The sequence below is a fragment of the Mustela erminea genome, chromosome 2, assembly GCF_009829155.1.
Source record: "Mustela erminea isolate mMusErm1 chromosome 2, mMusErm1.Pri, whole genome shotgun sequence".
Lineage (NCBI taxonomy): Eukaryota > Metazoa > Chordata > Mammalia > Carnivora > Mustelidae > Mustela > Mustela erminea.
This window is the reverse complement of record NC_045615.1, coordinates 130430325-130448026: the sequence shown is the minus strand read 5'-3', so window position 1 is coordinate 130448026 and position 17702 is coordinate 130430325. Positions and strand designations below refer to the sequence as shown.

The window sequence follows — 17702 nt, the reverse complement described above, 5'->3', positions numbered from 1 at the left end:
GATTATGCACACGTACCCTCTCAAATAAACGTATAAAACCTTTTCTCCTCCCAAGATTTTATTTATTTGACAGAGACACAGCAAGGGGCATGGGAGAGGGAGAAGCAGGCTTCCTATGGAGCAGGGAGCCCGATGTGGGGCTCCATCCCAGGACTCTGGGATCATGACCTGAGTCAAAGGCAGCACTTAATGACTGAGCCACTCAGGTGTCCCTAAATGAATAAAACCTTAAAAAAAAAAAAGGAAGTCTAATAGTGAAAGACAACTTCAAATCACTGAAAAACATTAAAAAAATTGCAAATCTGGGTTGAAAGTCAGATTGGAATTATACTCAAATCTTTGGAAAACTTCAAAATGTGTTTATATATGCAAACATACATTTAAAAAAAAATTAAACAAAATTAAGATGTATCTCACATGTTTGAACTATTTCATAGACAAAAATATTTTAAAGAAAAGAATTATTGGGGTACCTAGTGGCTCAGTGGGTTAAGCCTCTGCCTTCGGCTCAGATCATGATCTCAGGGTCCTTGGATCAAGTCCAGAATCAGGCTCTCTGCTTAGCGGGGAGCCTGCTTCCCCCTCTCTCGCTGCTTGCCTCTCTGTTTACTTATGATCTCTCGCTCTCTGTCAAATAAATCAATAAAATCTTAAAAAAAAAAGAATTATCCCCAGGGGTGTGATTACAGATAATTTTTACTTTATTATAGTTCCATGTAGTTTCCAAAATTCAATAATAAGCAAACATGTTACTTTTGTATTCACAGAAACTGGCTATTTATTTAAAAGGGAAAAGCAATTAAATGGTTCTACAGTGGCTATGATGATTACTAGTGCTTTCTGTATGCATATAAGAATTGATCATCCTGATGTATGACTAAGTTAATTCCAATTTACCCTCCCAACTGATGTTTAAGGGTTATTCCCAAAGAACTCTTTCCCTGAGATTGGGTTACATCACCCCACAGTTCTCCTTACTTAAATTCAAACAAACAGACATTGTTCAATGTTTCATGGCCTTACTAGATCATAACTTACTCCATAACAGCGTGGACTATGTGTATCTTTTTTTTCTTTTTTAAAGATTGACTGACTGACTTCAGAGACAGAGAGCACTTGGCATGCGCGCACACACCCCCCCAAGCATGAGCAGGGGGAGGGGCAGAGTGAGAAGAGACTCCCTGCTGAGCAGGGGGCCCAACTAGGAGGGGAAGGGGCTCCATCCGAGGACCTTGGGATCATGACCTGAGCTGAAGGCAGAGGCTTAACCAACTGAGCTGCCCAAACTGAGTCACCCAGGCCCCCTGGACTATGTCTATCTTATTAACAACACAGATGGTATTCAATAAATATTTGTTAAATAAATGGAGAAAAATGTAGATTTAAACTATTAAGAGTTAACCCACAGTGATATAGATGACGTTATATATAATACTAAATAGACGCTCTCTAAGATCTTTAACAAGGAAAACTGCAAAACAAATCAAAAAATGACTGCCTTCTAACGATCTTATTTCCCAGGTTTGGCTTTGACATTACATCACCCCAAAGCATGAAGTGACCAAATTATCAACACTTACACTGAACAGAAACCCATTCTTCATCTATGGGCCACCTTTATCAACATATTATAAAGTCCCTACTCTCAGAAGCAGGATAAGCGGTCATACCTTCATAATGGTTGGGGATGAGCTCCCTGGCGCTTAAAAAAAAAAAAAAAAACTGTTAAACTCATTAGGGAAAACAAATTGCCAGGTAAGCTTCCTGCTTACCTGTCAATGAGCTAAGCAATGGAGAACTGAAAATATAAGTCTCTGCCTTCAATGACTCACACTCACAGTTCCTAAGAGCAGTAAGAGATAAAGCACCTAAGGATTTAATCAAAGTATGACCACGCCTACAGATAAAATGTCTGACACATATATCCCATCCAAACACCCAATGGCCTAGTAATACCACTCTCAGATAAACATCCACAATTCTTACACACATGTACCAGCAAAACCTGGAAATAACCAGATGTTCGAAAGATGCATAAACTTTAGTATATTCTATTAAAAAAAAAAGGAACTACTACAGAAGGATTTAAGAAAAATGAAGTAAAATGTATTATCACTGCTGAAAAACAACAGTATCAGACAACCCACACTCTTAAGTACATCAATCCCAAACAGGACAGTTCACATAAAGCAAAGAAACCTTGGGTGCCTGGGTGGCTCAGTCAGTTAAGCATCTGCCTTTGGCTCAGGTTGTGCTCCTAGAGTACTGGGACTGAGCCATACATCAGGCCCCTGCTCAGTGGGGAGTCTGCTTCTCTCTCTGTTCCTCCTCCCCATTCATGTTCTCTGTCTCTCTTGCCCACTCTCTCCCTCAAATTAAGCAAAAACAAATAAAACCACAAAAACAAAACAAAACAAAGAAACCTAAAAGTAAAGTACCCATAGTCACTTGAGAAAGAAGACTACATAAACTAGCCCTGCATCTGTAATCACTAGAAAAATATGTAATCCCAAAAAGGCTAAAAAAAAAATTATCAGAGTAACATGGCAGCCCTAACACCTATGCAAAGGTTTACACACTTTCTGCAGCAACTCCAAAAAAACAAAAGTAGATGATTATCAAAGATTTTGTCTTATTGTAAATGTTATTAAGCCTACCAATGCCAGGCACTATACAAGACAAAGGAAAAAAGATGAATAAGCATCCTCATGGAGCTCAATGATATCTAGGAGGACAGAAAGACATATGTACAATTACCAACGTATAGGGCACCTGGGTGGCTCAGTCGTTAAGCATCTGCCATCCGCTCAGGTCATGATCCCTGGGTCCTGGGATCCAGTTCCCCATTGGGCTCCCTGCTCAGCAGGAGCCTGCTTCTCCCTCTCCCCCTGCTGCGTTCCCTCTCAGGCTGTCTCTATCAAATAAATAAATAAAATCTTTTTAAAAAATTACCAATATATCTACAGTTTCTACTCGAACAAAATCCTAACAAAATGACACTGGGAACCAGGGGTAAACTGTGTTTTCCACAAAAGGTTTAGAAGTGGCAGCATTTTAGGGTAAGTTTATTTCAAAGGCAAAGGAGGAGGAAGGGCTTATTCCAGGCAGACAGAATAACTAAATGGCAAACAGTTTAGCACAGCTGAAGGTCTGAGAGTGAAGTATGTGTACGCATGCAACTGTGATGAGACTTGACAGAAACAGGTCCAGAAAGGCAAGCTAGAACAAAAGTATACAAGTTGGCCTTTATGCAATAGGCAGTAGAGAAACTAAAGGAAAATGACAAGGTCATAAATCATGTGGCATGGGGGCACCTGGGTGGCCCAGTCAGTAAAGCATCCAGCTCTGACTTATATCACGATCCCAGGATCCCGGGATAGAGCCCTGCATCCATCCAGCTCCCTACTGAGTGGAGAGTCTGCTTCTTCCTTTCCCTCTGTCCTCCCCCTGCTCTAATAAATATAAAACAAACAAATAAATAAATAAATCCATCAATCCTGTGGCATGGCACCAGGAGGGCTGAAGAGAGGGTGCAGAGAAATAAATGTAAATAAGCAAACTGTCTTAGACACTTGGGTGGCTGAGTTGGGTAAGCCTCTGCCTTCAGCTCGGGTCATGATCTTAGGGTCCTGGGATCAAGTCCCACTTCAGGTTCCTTGCTCAATGGGCAGTCTGCTTCTCCCTCTGCCTGCCACTCTCCCTGCTTGTGCGCGCTTTCTCTCAAATAAATAAATAAATAAATATCTATTAAAAAAAGAACCTAGGGATAAAAAAGAGGTAAATTTAAAAAATATAAGCAAACCGTTTTACTATAATAGTAAATAAAAATTTTACTTTTAATAGTCCATCTGGGTAAAAACCCAACATAGAGTGATTAACAAAAGGAATGCAAAAAAGGAAACAAAGATTTAAGAGATAAATGGAAAATAACAGATGAAATCAACTTATAAAGTGTAGTAAGTAACACAGTATGAAGGCAAAACAGCAGTATCAGAGCAACCACAAGAGGCAAGCGTTGAGAAATGAAGTGAAAGGTATACAAAAATGGACTGATGAGAAGTTACTCCACATTTGACAAGTGGGAAGATAATGATAATTCCTGAAGAAGTAGTTTCCATATGATATGGTGGAGATAGAAGCCTGAGGACAGTAGTTAAGGAATATAACCTACATTTGCTCCTATAACCAAATTTAAAACATCTTTGTAATTAAAGGAAAAGATTTCCTAAACAAAATACAAAAAGCATACCATACAGGAAAAAATAGAAAAATGTGACTTCTTTCTTTCTAAGTGAATTCTATCCCCAAAACAGGGCTTGAACTCACAACTCCAAGATCTAGTCACACACCCTACCAACTGAGCCAGCCAAGCAATCCCCTCAAAGTGTGACTACTTAAAAATTAAACTTCAGGGATGCCTGGGTGGCTCAGTGGGTTAAGCATCTGCCTTCAGCTCAGGTCATGGTCTCAGGGGCCTAAGATCAAGTCCCACATCAGGTTATTTGCTCAGCAGGGAGCCTGCTTCCCCCCCCCCCGCCTACTTGTGATCTGTCAAATAAATAAAATCTTTTTAAAAATAAATAAATAAAAATAAATTAATAAAAATTAAACTTCAGTCAAAAGATATGACAAAGTTAAGCAAAAGAAAACAGTCACAAATATAACAGAGTAGTTCACAGAGACACAAAGTAGAGCAATGAACCACAGGCTGGGCAACAGAGAAGTAGAATTAACATTTAATAGATACAGAATTTCGGTTTTACAAGATGAAGTAAGTTCTGGGGATGAATAGTAGTAATGGCTATACAAAAATGTACACTGAAACTGTCACTTAAAAACATACAAGATGCTAAGTTTTAGATGTATAGTATACCACAATTACAAAAAAAAAAGCATTAAAAAAAAGCTAAAAATTAAGCCACACAACGGAAGTAGACAAACTTATATAGAGAATTAACCAACCAATTATATTAAAAAAATTATATAAATAAGAAAAATACAAACCACCAAAATTTTTTTTGAAGACTGAATTCTTACTTATTTTTGCGAGAGAGAGGAGAGAGAGAGACAATATGCGCGAGCACGTGCATACTGCGCGTACAAGTAGTGGGGGAGAGGCAGAGGCAGAAGCAGACTCCCTGCTGTGCAGGGCTGCACAGGGCAATGGATGCGAGACTCGAACCCATGACCCTGAGCTGAAGGCAGACAACCAACTGAGCCACTCAGGTGTCCCAGTTTTTTTTTTTAAATGGGTAAGGAATGAGAACACTGAGTTTGCAAAGCAAAGCCTAATGGCCAATAAACACAAAAATATGCTTAATATTTCTACTGGGAAGGGAAATTAAAATTAAAATAAGTTACCATTCACATCCATCAGACTGATAAAAATATAAAAATATAAGTCTTACAAATGTCAGGTCACTAGAACTCTTACACACTGCTAGAGGAGTGCAAATTGATAGCATCATTGTAAGTAGAAGCCATATCCAATAACACAGAAAATGCAAATACACTCAGATCTTACAATACTACTTCCTAGAAAAAACTCTCACGTGTCCAAGAAAATATGTAATGTACAATGCTTTTTTTTTTGTACACCAGCTAAAAGCTGAAACTACATGCTGTCCACAGAGAATGAATAAACAACAACAAAACTGATGTGAAATACTATGTAATTTAAGGAACTAAAGCAATATGCACTATCATGGATAAATTCTTTAAAAAAAAAAAAAAGTAACACATAAAAGAAAAGTTGCACAAGGGGCACCTGGGTGGCTCAGATGGTTAAGCATCTGCCTTCAGCTCTGGTCATGATCTCCAGGCCCTGGGATTCAGCCCCATGTCAGGCTCCTAGAGGGAAATCTACTTCTCTTCTACTTCTACTTCTACTTCTTAATCTACTTCTACTTCACCCTCTGCCCCTACCCCTGCTTGTGCTCACTCTGTCCCCTGTCTCTCAAATGAGTAAATAAAATCTTCAAAAAGAAAAGAAGAAGAGGGATGCCTGGGTAGCTCAGTTGGTTAAACCACTGCCTTCGGCTCAGGTCATGATCCCAGGATCCTGTGATGGAGTCCTACATTGGGATCCTTGCTGAACGGGGAGCCTAATTCTCTCTCTGCCTCTGCCCGCCACTCTGCCTGATTGTCCGATCTCTCTCTCTCTCTCTGACAAATAAGTAAATAAATAAAATCTTTTAAAAAATAATAAAAAGAAGAGAAGTTGCAGGAAATGTAGAATATTACAATCATCTGTGGAAAAAAATTTTTAAACTTTTAAAAACACTAAAAAGTGCTTTGACATTTAAAAAAGCTTATGATTTCAGGGCACTTGGGTGGCTCAGTCGTCGAACGTCTGCCTTGGCCCAGGTCATGATCCCAGGGTCCTGGGATCAAGCCTCGAATCAGGTGCCCTCCTTTCGGGGAACCTGCTTCTCCCTCTCTCACTCCCTTAGCTTGTGTTCCCTCTCTCGCTGTCAAATAAGTCTTTAAAAAAACAAAAACAAAAACCTTATGGTTTCAACAGTAAAAACAAAAGTATGAATGGGAAGGATATAGGCATCTTCAGCACAGTGGTTACTTCTAAGAAAGAGAATGGAAAAGGGAAAAGGTTACAAAGTGAACTTCATCTACATGTTGTTTTATTGCTTGAGGGAAAGGGCAAGTTAACCAAGTATGAGAGAGTTAAGATCTGCTAAATCTATACCACGAACATAAAAGTATCCACACCTACTGTTTTCTAAACTTCAAAGTGTAAGATAGTCCATAATCTTAAAAAGCAGCTTTAAAGGGGCGCCTCGGTGGCTCAGTTGTTAAGTGTCTGCCTTCAGCTCAGGTCATGATCACGGTCAATTTAAATATTTAATATTTTAAGTAAAATATATTTTTTAAGATTTTATTTATTTATTTGACACACAGAGAAATCACAAGTAGGCAGAGAGGCAGGCAGAAAGAGCGGGGAAGCAGGCTCTCCGCTGAGCAGAGAGCCCAATGCGGGACTTGATCCCGAGATGTTGAGATCATGACCTGAGCCGAAGGCAGAGGCTTAACCCACTGAGCCACCCAGGAGCCCCAAGTAAAATATTAAAAAAAAAAAAAAAAAAAATTGGGGGAGCCCTGTTAAAATACAAATTATTTTTAAAAAGCATCTTTAAAAATAATGGACAGGTAGCAAGCAGCAGACATGATTGCACATTATTCTTTCCACCATAATTAGTAAATATTTGGGAGTCAGAGGCCTAGTTTCCAACTCCTGTTCCACCAACAAGTTGCCTGATACTGAGAAAATTAGGTACTTTCTTCAAAGCTGCAATTTTCTAATCTGTAAAATAAGAATAACATCAATCTCATAAGGCTGCCAAACATATAAAATGCCAGATAGCAGGCATTCAACTGAAGTATTTATTACTTTAAATTTGCAGTAAAAGTAAAGAACTGAAGGGAGAAAAAGGACAAAGGTTTTGAATGAAATGAAGTTCTCTCCTTTGCAAAATTACATAAGAGAACAAGGGATGTCAGATGGATGTGACCACCACTTTCTATTTTCCAAAAATCAATTTTAAAATAGGAATTTTAGGGGTGCCTGGGCAGCTCAGTCAATTAAGTGTTTGCCTTCCACTCAGGTCATGATCTCAGGGTCCTGGGATGAAGCCCCATCGGGCTCCCTGCTCAGCAGGGAATCTGTTTCTCCCTCTCCCTTGCCCCTTCCCCAACTTGTACCCGTGTGCACACTCTCACTCTCAAAGAAATCTTTAAAAAAATAAAAAACAAGAATTTTACCAAGAGATTCAAGATAACATATATCATAGGATTAGAATCTAGATTTCTTGGTGCAGTTCAAGGCAACCAGAGTCACATCAAGAAATCCCAAATAATCATGTAAAGCTGTATTATCTGAAATGCTTCCAAATAAAGTACCTTTTCACTTAAAAAGGTCACATTTTAACACAAACTCTTCCCCAATTTATCACTGTCTCCTTTAATAAAAAAAAATTTTTTTAATTTAATTGACAGAGTGATAGAGAGAGAGAGAGAGCGCGTGCTCAAGCGGGGAAGTGGCAGGTAGAGAGAGAAGCAGGCTCCATGCTGAGCAAGGAGCCCCATGTGGGGCTCATCTCACATGACCTTAGCCAAAGACAGCTGCTTAACCGACTGAGCCACCCAGGTACTCTTAACTGTCTCCTAAAGAAGGATTAACAAACACCATGAGAACAAGGCCCAGATTTTTCTTTTGCATTCCCCTTGGCCACAGGTTGTTTGCACAGAGATGACTAAGTGACTCTATCATAAGTACTAAAGCCTCTTCATTTAAATCCTTTCTTTCAGGCAAATTCACACAACACTATCACTACACTGAAGGAACCCTTTATGATCCAAAAAATAAGTAAAATATGAACATATAGCTAATTTTGACATCTTAACAGCTATCCGTTGGATGTCCCAAGAACTGCTCCTAAGCACTGTAAAGACTCTTAATCTTCCTACATTCTTACAAATAAGAAAACTCTAAGAGAGTCAAAGCTGCAGATATTAAATAGAAAAGCCAGGACCCAAAGCAAATCTAATTCCAAAGCCCACGCTCTTAATCACTAAGCTAAATTTACTGTATCATGCTTAAGGAGTGAAATATCTCTGCCTTCTGCCAAATTTAGTTTTTAACACCAAGAAAAAAAAGGCAAAATATACTTAAATACAAGGCAATATTAAACTGTCAATCATACTTTGTTTTATTAGCATTCAGCATTTACAGTATTATTTATGAAAAAAAAAAATAGTCCCATAGAGCAACCATATATAATGGTTAGAATGGACTGCTATGCAAAAAGCTTGGGTTCATTCACCAGATCTGTATCACTAAAAAACAATCAATCTCTTCAGGCCTCAGCTTCCTGATCTTATAGATGAGGAATTTGGCCTAGATCTAAGGTCTCTTTCAACTCGAATACTCAATGCATTTTTTAAAAAAGATTTTATTTATTTATTTGACAGACAGAGATCACAAGCAGGCTCCCCGTGGAGCAGAGAGCCAGATGTGGGGCTCGATCCCAGGACCCTGGGATCATGACCTGAGCCAAAGGCAGAGGCTTTAACCCAGTGAGCCACCCAGGTGCCCCAATGCATTTTTTTTTTTTTAAGATTTTATTTATTTATTTGACAGAGAGAAATCACAAGTAGATGGAGAGGCAGGCAGAGAGAGAGAGAGAGGGGGAAGCAGGCTCCCTGCTGAGCAGAGAGCCCCATGCGGAACTCGATCCCAGGACCCTGAGATCATGACCTGAGCCAAAGGCAGCGGCCCAACCCACTGAGCCACCCAGGCGCCCCCCTAATGCATTTTTTAAAAAAAGATTTTATTTATTTATTTGACAGAGATCACAAGCAGGCAGAGATGCAGGCTTAGTGAGAGGGGGAAGCAGGCTCCCTCACTGAGCAGAGACTCCGATGCGGGGCTTGATCCCAGGACCCCTGGATCATGACCTGAGCCAAAGGCAGAGGCTTTAACCCACTGAGCCACCCAGGCACCCCTACTCAACGCATTTTAACACATTTTCTAATACACCACTAACATATTAATAAATATATACATGTATATTTATCTAAAAGATGGACAGTAAAGGTACAAAAAACGTTCACAGCATGGCTACTACTAGTTTTGAGGGTCACAAAGGGGTGATATAGGGAATTCCAGATGCATCTAAATCTATGCCTGATGGACAGAGATCAAAGTCTTTATAATAGTAAAATAAAAAAAAGAAATGCACCCCAAACAGTATTACTTGGACAGGTTGCAATTATTTTTTTTACCCCATCAAAAGCTTTCTTCACTCAGCCCACACCCAGAACCCCATAAGGCACATTATTTAAATAAGTTACAGAGAGCTGTAACTTATATAACTGTAAAAACTGCTTTTCTACTCTTAAAAAAATTGTTCAAACTCTGGTTATATTAATTTCCAGCAGGGAATTTCACCTCTTTCTTTTAATCAAAAAGGAAAAAGTTTAAAAGAAAAAAATAATCATTTACAAAGGGAAAACAAGTATAAAATCCTAAAACCATCACTCAAAACTAGTAGTACTAGTAGCCATGCTATAAACTTTTTTGTACCTTTACTGTCATCTTTTAGATAAAATATATTACACATCTTACAAATTTAATAGCATGAAATGTTCTAAAGAGTTTTGTTGATAGCAGTGGTTCTCAACATTTGGCAAAGTCTGGAGACATTTTTAGTTGATACAACTGGCAGGGAGGGAGAGAGAGCAAGGAGGTAGGGAGGAGGGTTGGCTGTGCTACTGGCAACTAGTGATAGAAGCCAGGGATACTAGTAAACATCCTACAATGCAGAGAAGAGCCACTCACAGCAAAGAATTCATTATCTGCCTAAAATGTCAACAGTGCTAAGGTTGAGAAACTATGGTCTACAGAAATCAACATTTTACTTCTAAAGATTTGCCAACCAGTTCTATAGATCAAACTAGATCAAATACATTAAATTCAAAATGACAATAAATACAAAATCCACTTAAGCACTTAAAAGAAAACTACAAAAGTAGTTTTCATGAAATCAATTTGTAATGCCATAAATTTAAGTATTCCCTACTGAAATCTTAGAAAATGTCAGCGAAGTACAATTACAATATGAAAAACTACAGATAACATACCACAAACACACAAGAGTATGTACACTGACTTCAGGGCATTTTACTTCATTGAGCTTCAAATTTAAAAGTATTTTGCAGAGGCGTCTGGGTGGTTCAGTCTTTTAGGTGTCTGACTCTTAGTTTCAGCTCAAGTCTTGACCTCAGGGTCTTGAGAAAGAGCCTTATGTGGGCTCTGAGTTCAGTGGGGTATATGCTTGAGATTCTCTCTCTCACTCTTTTGCCCCTCCCCCAGCTTGGGTGCTTTAAAATAAAAATTTTTTCAAGTATTTTGCATACTGACTCGCAGCTAAATCTTTAAGTAACTTACAGGTAACACTTATTTTAATTTTTTATTTTAAGGTTTTATTTATTTGCCAGAGGAAGAGAGAGAAAGAGCACAAGCAGGGGGAGCAGCAGGCAAGGGGAGAAGCAGGCCTCTCACTGAGCAAGAAGCCCCATGGGGAACTCAATCCCAGGACCCTGGAATCATGACCCGAGCTAAAGGCAGATGCTTAACCGACTGAGCCACCCAGGCATCCCTTATTTTAATGTTTAAACTATTAAATTAGGTTATGTTTAAATCCTGTAACCCGTAATACAAACCAGTCTCAGTTATTTTTAAATAATTAAAGAATGCCTATCCTTGGAAAGTAATGACAGTGTGGTACAATATAAACACAAGGGGACCTAGACCCAAATCCTAAAGCTATGTTTGTAGACAAATAATTTAACTTCTCTGAATCTCAATTTCCTCATCTAAGATATAGGAAATCTAATTCAAAGAATTGTTCTTGGAAATTAGCAATAATGCATAAACAAATGGTACTGACAGCCACTCTATAAATGGTGGTTAGTTTTTAACAGCAATAATAATAAATCTGTGAATACAGATTATAGTTTTATTATAGCCTCAAAATCTACATTTTACTTAGTAATTGCACTCATAAAATAACTATAACATGTATTTTAACCAATTTTCCATTCCTGGCAATTTGAAATATTACTTAAAATTCACACATATTTAAAATTAATGTCTGACACATAAAGGATGGATTTCCAAACAGCCTCAAGGAAAAAAGGCCTAGGTTTGTATGACTCAAAACTCAAAAGGGATCCTTTGATGCCTATTACCTCAGACACATTCGCTTATACAGAAATAATCAATTTTACCAATTTCTCATTGAGACAAATACACATATTTCTCCCTTCTTCCAACACAAATGCTGGCCACCTCCACACTATTCTGCACCTTGCTTTTCACATTTGATTTATCTTGGAGACTATATTTTAATTAACACACTTTAAGAATGGCCACTTATAACTTCTTATGGTCAGAATTCAGCAAATGTCAGCTATCTTTATAAGACAACTTAAAATGCCAAAAAAAAAAAAAAAAGTACTTGAATCAACCAGTAAATAAGAGCATATGAAACTTCGGTAAACGTGGAGAGTTACATAGATGAAGTGATGAAATACTTGGTTACATGACCAGACACTCAAAATACGACATTTCCACACTTAAAAAGGAAACACATGGACTGTACTACAAGTCCTTCAGTGAGCTGAAAGTAATCAACATAACCCACTTATAGAACTGGGCCTACTAAATTATCAATGAAATAAAATATTGGTGAAAATAAAGTCATTTACTGGTTATAGTACAAGATTGAATTATCTGACCCTTTTCTAAATATACTTTGCCACTTATTTTCTGGAAGAAGTCTCCTTCCAGATTTATAAAGCTACTCTTCTTAAAAAAAATAATTTTTTTGCATTTCCTATTCTCTTCCTCTGAAATACTATAATGCTTACTTGAAGCAAGGCTTCAGTATCCCTTACATATAAAGAGCAGTATTGCTTTAACAATATGCACACTAGGGCAATACTAGATTTCTTTTAAGCTTTAAATGAAATACTAAAAATATCATGGTGAAAGTCGCCTCATATACAAAGCAAAGAGATCATATGGATCACGAGAGCAGTAACTTACCATTTTTAAGTATTAGAAAATAAAAGCATGTGAAAGAAGTCTTATATTAAGTCTCAGGTTTGTGCAACTTTATTATAGAAGAAATGTTTTAGGCTATTGGCAACTGTATTAACTGAATCTTTCATTAGGAATATATATGTCAACTATACTCAAATATATTTTCTTGCAAATAAAAAGTAAGACTCATTGTTTCACTGTATATCAGTACAGACATTTATGACCCTATTTCTGCACTGTACCACAAAAATACAAAGTCATCCTTCCATTCAGAGTTTTGGCACTAGAACAAATACAGAGGTCAGAGTTCATACACATGCTCAGATCATTTCTTATAGACTACTACATTCAATAAATCTACTGGTATTTGTTATTTTTAGGTTAATTTTAAAGAATTATATTCAACATGTCGAATTGGAAAAATAATCACTGTAGAGTATCAGAAATAAAGCTCACTTATATCTATTACTTATCACACACTCAGAATGCTAAATTACACAAATCATTTATCAAAGTTCCAACATTAAGAGAAAAATACAAATAGTAATGATGCATTATTAAAATATGTGACATCTTGAAAATACTAAGTATTTCAGTATTACTTTTTCATCTCTTTGTTAAATCCAAGGAGGAAAAAAACTTTGCATTCTTGTTGATTTGGGTATGAAAAATTGTACTTATACTTGCATGGTTTTGAGTCAAATCACAAGGATATTTTGACTAAATTATATAAATAAATATGACCAACATCAGAGTAAATTCTGCAAGACTCAAGAGCAGCTTGAAACAAAAAAATATATTTCTAATAATTTCAGGTAAGACACACTGGAACAAACCTACTAAATAAGGAGGTATAATAATGTATCGATCTGGTGAAATCCCATGTTTTTAATAGGGCTGTTTTTCAAAAGTAAGAATCAAGTTAACTATGAGGGACATCATAATGAAGTTTCATGGCACAATACAACAGTCACAGAGGCACTGTCTTAGGAGAGACTCTCTGATCTATAACTTGTAAACAATATTTTGAAATAAGCTACTCATACTCTCCATTATTTTTTCCTAACGAATAATATTTAAGTGCCTTTAATACACCAAACAACTTGCCTTCACCCAATCAAAAAGCTTCTGATGTCAACAGAAAAGAGGCCTAGAAATTGGGGAGTTAGGGACGGGGGGAAATGAGGTAATTATCTAATCTGGAATCAATTTCCTACCTCAGATGAAAATTCCCTTATCTCCCACTCAAATAAGAGAGTATCCTATTATGTCTCCTCTTCTCTCCCAACACCGAACTAAGGAGGGAGTAACTCTGAACGTCCTTCTTTCATCAAAACCTAAGGCCTTTCACCGATCCTTCCCAAAGGAAAGGACGGTGGAGGCCAAACAGGCCATAATGTAGAATACCCTTAAAAGTGTGGGCCTTTGAGCAGCGCAGCTCTCGGGATCCAGTTACCACCTTTCCCCTTCCCCCAACCCACTTCCCGGGTTTTCTCAGGCTCGGCCTGCTCCCTCCACACCCTACAGCCAGACTTCCAGCTGTTGCCACTGCCTCGGGGCTCTCTCTAGAGCTCACACCCTCCCCCAAGAAATGCCCCCCTCCCCATCTGCCCCCCAAAACCGTGTTCCTCTCCAGACCACCCGCCCGCGAGGCGGTCCATCCCAGGGCCCAGGGAGGGGAGGAGAAGGCGACGGAAGCAGGGGGAGACTGCTGCTCTCCCACAGGCAGAGAAGGGCGACCGCAAGGAGGGCCACCCAGGGGTTACCGGGGATACTGGGGTCGCCGCTGGAAGAACCCTCCCGCCCTGGGCTGGGGTGGGGGATTCCGGGAGTTCATTTCTGACCTCCTCGCTCTTCAGCACCTCCTTGAACTCCCGCTTGATTCGCTGCACCGCGATGTTGGCCATGTCTCCGCCCGCAGCTGATTCGTACCCGCCTCCTCCGCCACCGCTACGACCACCGCCACCGCCGCCACCTCTTCCACCACCGCCTCCTCCCTCGGCGATCCACACCCGAGCACACGAATGCTGCCACTGCCACCCCGGCCGCCGCGCTCTCCTCAGTGTGGAATCACCTCCGCGCCCGGCCACCAAAATGGCGCCGGGTCCGCGCATGCGCAAGACGGTGACCCGGCCGGGCGGCGCAGCCGCTCCCGTTGTAGCCCCATACGCCTCAAACGCGAGCCCGCGCCGCGCCGCGCCGCGCGTCTCTGCCCGAGCTGCGGCCGCGCGGCTCCGCCCTGCCGGCGTCTGGGGCCAGGAGGGTGCGGCTTCCGCGCTGGCCAACCCTGCTGGGGCCTCCCGGGTCCTCTCTTGTGCCTCCGCCTCTCTTCAAATCACTGTGGTGTGGTCGGGGCTTCCAGCCATGGCCTCTGACTGAAGGCTGAGCCCAACAAACGGCCCCCCCCCTCGGCTACCGGCGCCTGTGAGCGTGGTCCTGACTCAGCCAGACCAAGAACCCACAGGCTTAATGTGCCTGACTGTGTCTAGTGTAGAAAAACATCATTCCAGAACTCGATCCGGCCCATTTTCTGTTGGTGTAGCCCAGAAAGATCCACTGCGGTCCGTTTTTGTTCTGAAGCCATTAGAGTGCCACTGCTAATACTATCATTCCAGGTACTACACGTCACTGAATAAAGAGTGGTCATTGTTGGGTCCCATCCCGTGTATCTGAAACAGGTACTCCATGGAGATGCCTGAGGTGGATTTAGAAGCCAGATGTTGATCTTTGAGCTCCTTAGATCATTAATACCGAGTTTTAATAGTGTTTAAACTCCAGTGTACATCAGAATCCCTGAAAAAAACAAAAAAACAAAACACGTTGCTAGACCCCCATCCCTAGAGTGTGGGGTAGGTCTAATAATTTTCTTCTCTAATAAGTTCTCAGATGCTGCTGCTCTTGCTGCTACACTATGAGAACCACTAAACTAAAACATGTGAAAATAGTTTGTATATTAAAGTGAAAAATGGAGAAATAGAGGCTTCTTGCGGAGGAATGGTAGCTTTACTTCTGTAGGCCTAGGGCCTACAACAGTGTCTGGCACTGGTAGGCCCTCAATAAATATTAAATGAACAAATGAAGATAAGAGTAAAATGTTTTAGGTGGAAAGGAAGTTTGAAAGGCAATTTGAAAGTCGTTGCTAGGGTTTCAGTAAATAATATGGTTTTGGTGCTGAGCGGTACTTTAAATAGAACATTCTGGAAGAAGTAATAAAGGTTATTTAGAAGTTTTTATTTCATGAGCTTCTTTCACCTAATCAATTAGTAAAGTATCCGCCTAGAAAAATACCACAAATACACAGCCTTAGAAGAATTATTAAAATTATGGCACCAAAAAGGAAATATTCCCTGGAGTGAATCATTCAAGTGGAAGCACTTGGAAAAAAAGTTCTTGAACTTCTGCCACAGGAACCAAGAGGAGATATTTGATTCCAGCTCTCCTCCATGCTAGCTATCTTGGCCAAGCGTTGTTTCCTCACCTACAAAATAAGGAAGCTGGATTAGATGATCTCTTTCAAGTTTTAAGAGGTCAGAATTCTAAAACATCATTTGGAAATAACTCCCTAAGTGGACTAACATAAATTATAAACCCTTCCAGCAGAGCCCCCTAGTGGTCCTAAGAGGAACCAACTGTACGTGTGGGTGATGGTACAATGAATCATTGCTATAATGTAATTCATGCAATGCTATGTGTATCTGTGTCAGTACACTGAACATAATCATTTTGAAGTGTGCAAAAACTGTTTTGAGTACTTTATATTTGTCACCTTCATTCCGTCCCCAATCTTAATCTTGGAACTTCAAAGAATCTTGCACCACTCAAATCACAGGGGGACTACTTAGAAGGCTATGGTAATTTTGGGGGAAGAGGGGCTTGGTCTTTTTTTTTTCCCCCCTTGAGAAAGAGAAAGCGGGGGAGGGGAAAAGAGAATCTTTTTTTTTTTTTAATTTTTATTTTTTTATTTGACAGACAGAGATCACAAGTAGGCAGAGATGTAGGCAAAAAGAGAAGGAAGAAGGCTTCCCACTGAGCAGAGAGCCCGATGCGGGGCTGGATCCCAGGACCCTGAGATCACCACCTGAGCAGAAGACAGAGACCCAACCCACGGAGCCATCCAGCCATCCCGGAGAGAGAGAATCTTAAGCAAGCTCAGCACTTAGAGTGGAGCCTGACACAGGGTTCCATCTCAAGACCCTGAGAATATGACCTGAACCCAAAATCGAGAGTTGGACTTTTAACTGACTGAGCCACCAAGGCACCACTGGTCATTTTTAAACACACACAATCATTGGACCTAAAATTCTACTTCTAGGAAGTCATTCTACAGTCCTTCCAAAAAATGAGGCAACTACGTATTAACTGATATGAGACAATTCCCAAAGTACATTTTAAGGGGAAAAAAGCAGTATGCTAAATGCAATGTGGTATCTTGGATTAGATCCTAGAATTGAAAGGACATAACTAATGAAATCTAAATAAATTCTGTAGTTTAGTTAATAGTATCGTACAATATGAATTTCTTAGTTTTGACATGGTATTATGGTTATGTAAGATGTTAACATTAGTAGAAGTGAGCAAAGAATATACAAGAATCTCTGAAACTTTTCTGTAAATCTACAATTACTTCAAAAGAAAAAGTTTACTTTTGAAAAGCACTCTGCAGTCCATACTGTGTGTAGTGCACCACCATATGTGTGAAGGAAGTAAGGAATATGCTTATGTATGTAATACTTGTGAATCCTCAAAATATCACTGGAAAAATGCATAAGAAACTGACAGTAGGGATTATCTCTGAGAAAATAACTTAAGTGCCTTGAAGAAGGCAAAATGGAAGAATTTTCACCATGTACCTTCTTGTATATTTTACCTATTCAAAACTAAATTTTTTGAAAATGAGTTTCTAGTAATGCCACTTATAAACTCTTCACTATTATGATCTAGTTCTGGTGGACTACTTCATTAAAAATTAATTAATTAAACAAAAATTATCCCTACTACGTGCCAGGCATGATATAGGTCCTAGAAGTGTATCAGTGAAAAAGAAACAGAAAACTTCTGGAATTGCAGGATTCACATTCTG

General features: G+C 39.5%; 1 protein-coding gene across 1 annotated transcript in view; it reads right to left on the bottom strand.

Moving 5' to 3' along the window:
* Positions 1–14941, bottom strand: part of UBE2K (ubiquitin conjugating enzyme E2 K) — a 76522-nt gene extending 61581 nt beyond the window's left edge. Inside the window, exon 1 of the mRNA XM_032334119.1 lies at positions 14467–14941. Coding sequence (XP_032190010.1) covers positions 14467–14736 — 270 coding nt within the window. The 5' untranslated portion in view covers positions 14737–14941. The remainder of the gene's footprint in view (positions 1–14466) is intronic.
* Between the last annotated feature and the right edge of the window lie 2761 nt (positions 14942–17702).